We start from the raw sequence: 1,735 nt of genomic DNA on the forward strand, positions 1-1,735 counted from the left end.
ACATTCCCCCAACCTCACTCCCACATTCCCCCAACCTCACTCCCACACTCTCCCAAATCACACTATTTCCCCATTCTCACTCCCTCCCCCCAAACACACATACACACACACACCTTCGCCCCACCCAACCCCTGTTCTAGCCCTCCCCCAGCCTACTGACAGTGAACTGGGAAACCCCCTCACCTTCCGGACATAAATGTGATCCGGATGATGCTTAGAAGGCATCAACAGCAGCTGCAGGCGCTCGCACAGCTCAATGCCATTCAGAGAGGTGACACCCATGTAGAGGAAAATCCCAAAAAGCACAGCCAGTGGGATTTTTCGTAGGAGATCACCAATTACAATGGACAGACCTAGAAAACACAAAGTTCCAGAGTGTTCATGACAAAAGGAGCTGGGAACAACTAAGAGGGAGAAGATAAAAAAAAGGAAAGTGGCAAAGAAGAAATGAAAGAAATTAGGAAGAAAAAGGGAGAGGGTAAGAGGTTGCCTTTATGTAACATTCTTCAAGGTGATGGAAGCTGATTCAATCATAACATTTAAAAAAATGGATAATGCTTGAAGGAGGAACTCTTCAGGGCCATGGAGAAAGTGGACAACTCCATCATAATGAGCCAGCAAAGCCACAATGGGCCAAATGGCCTGTTTCTGTGCTGTAAGATTCTAACACCGCTCAGATGCAATCTCAGATGTCAGGGTAAGTTGGATAGATAACAAAATGCTGACCAAGCCAGTGAACTCCAAATCCTGCAGACAAATAAATAAATAAATAAATAAGTAAAGTCGGTCGAGAGACAATAGATTTATTATTTGATTCTGGATTTTGGCTCTGCTGTGTAAAGTGTTAGCCAATTAGGAAGGAAGGGAGAGAATGATGATGCTAAGGGAGAAAGAGATGACAGAGGTGGTGAAGGAGACAGAGGAGATAGTGATGGAGGAGGAGAGTGAGAGTGACAATGGAGTTAGTGAGGGACAGTGTGATGATGGTCACTTACCCACGAGGACAGCTACCACGAGCCCCGTTACCCGTTGCTCCTTGACCTCCTGGATTTTGGGTTTGTCACCAGGAGCCACAGATTTGCTCATGACGGTCAGCGCATTCACATGGGTGACGGTTCTGACAGTGGCAGCAGCGAGCCAGGGTAAACCGAACAAGGCTGCCACACCTCCTGACGCCACAATGATCAAAAGGTCCAAGTGGAATCCAGAGCCTTTGGTCAGCATGCGTTCTTTCTTACTGATTATCAGCCTGCAGGTACAGAGCGCATGGGGAGGTTGCATTAAAACAGTGTCACCTAACCTGGTGCTGCTGAGTGTACCAGACCAGACACAGCATCGTGTAGCATTAGAATACCCCACCAACATCACAGCTCAATCCAGTCCGCAGACGTTATCTCCCAGCAGAGACCCCTGACCAGACACCATCTCCCAACAAAGACCCCTGACCAGACACTGTCTCCCAGCAGAGACCCCTGCCCAGACACCGTCTCCCGGCGCAGGCTCCTGACCAGACACCGTCTCCCAGCGCAGAGACCCCTGACCAGACACCCGTCTCCCGGCGCAGAGACCCCTGACCAGACACCATCTCCCGGCGCAGAGACCCCTGACCAGACACCGTCTCCCAGCGCAGGCCCCTGACCAGACACCGTCTCCTGGTGCAGAGACCCCTGACCAGACACAGTCTTCCAGCACAGAAACCCCTGACCAGACACCGTCTCCCGGCGCAGAGACCCCT

General features: G+C 50.9%; 1 protein-coding gene across 1 annotated transcript in view; it reads right to left on the reverse strand.

Annotated features, from left to right (window-relative positions):
• Positions 1-1,735, reverse strand: part of LOC109924350 (anion exchange protein 2) — a 68,988-nt gene that overhangs the window by 12,358 nt on the left and 54,895 nt on the right. The window contains exons 16-17 of the mRNA XM_048595552.1: positions 996-1,249; positions 184-353 (exon numbers count right to left, since the gene is read on the reverse strand). Coding sequence (XP_048451509.1) covers positions 184-353; positions 996-1,249 — 424 coding nt within the window. The remainder of the gene's footprint in view (positions 1-183; positions 354-995; positions 1,250-1,735) is intronic.

The sequence above is a fragment of the Rhincodon typus genome, chromosome 4, assembly GCF_021869965.1.
Source record: "Rhincodon typus isolate 14 chromosome 4, sRhiTyp1.1, whole genome shotgun sequence".
Lineage (NCBI taxonomy): Eukaryota > Metazoa > Chordata > Chondrichthyes > Orectolobiformes > Rhincodontidae > Rhincodon > Rhincodon typus.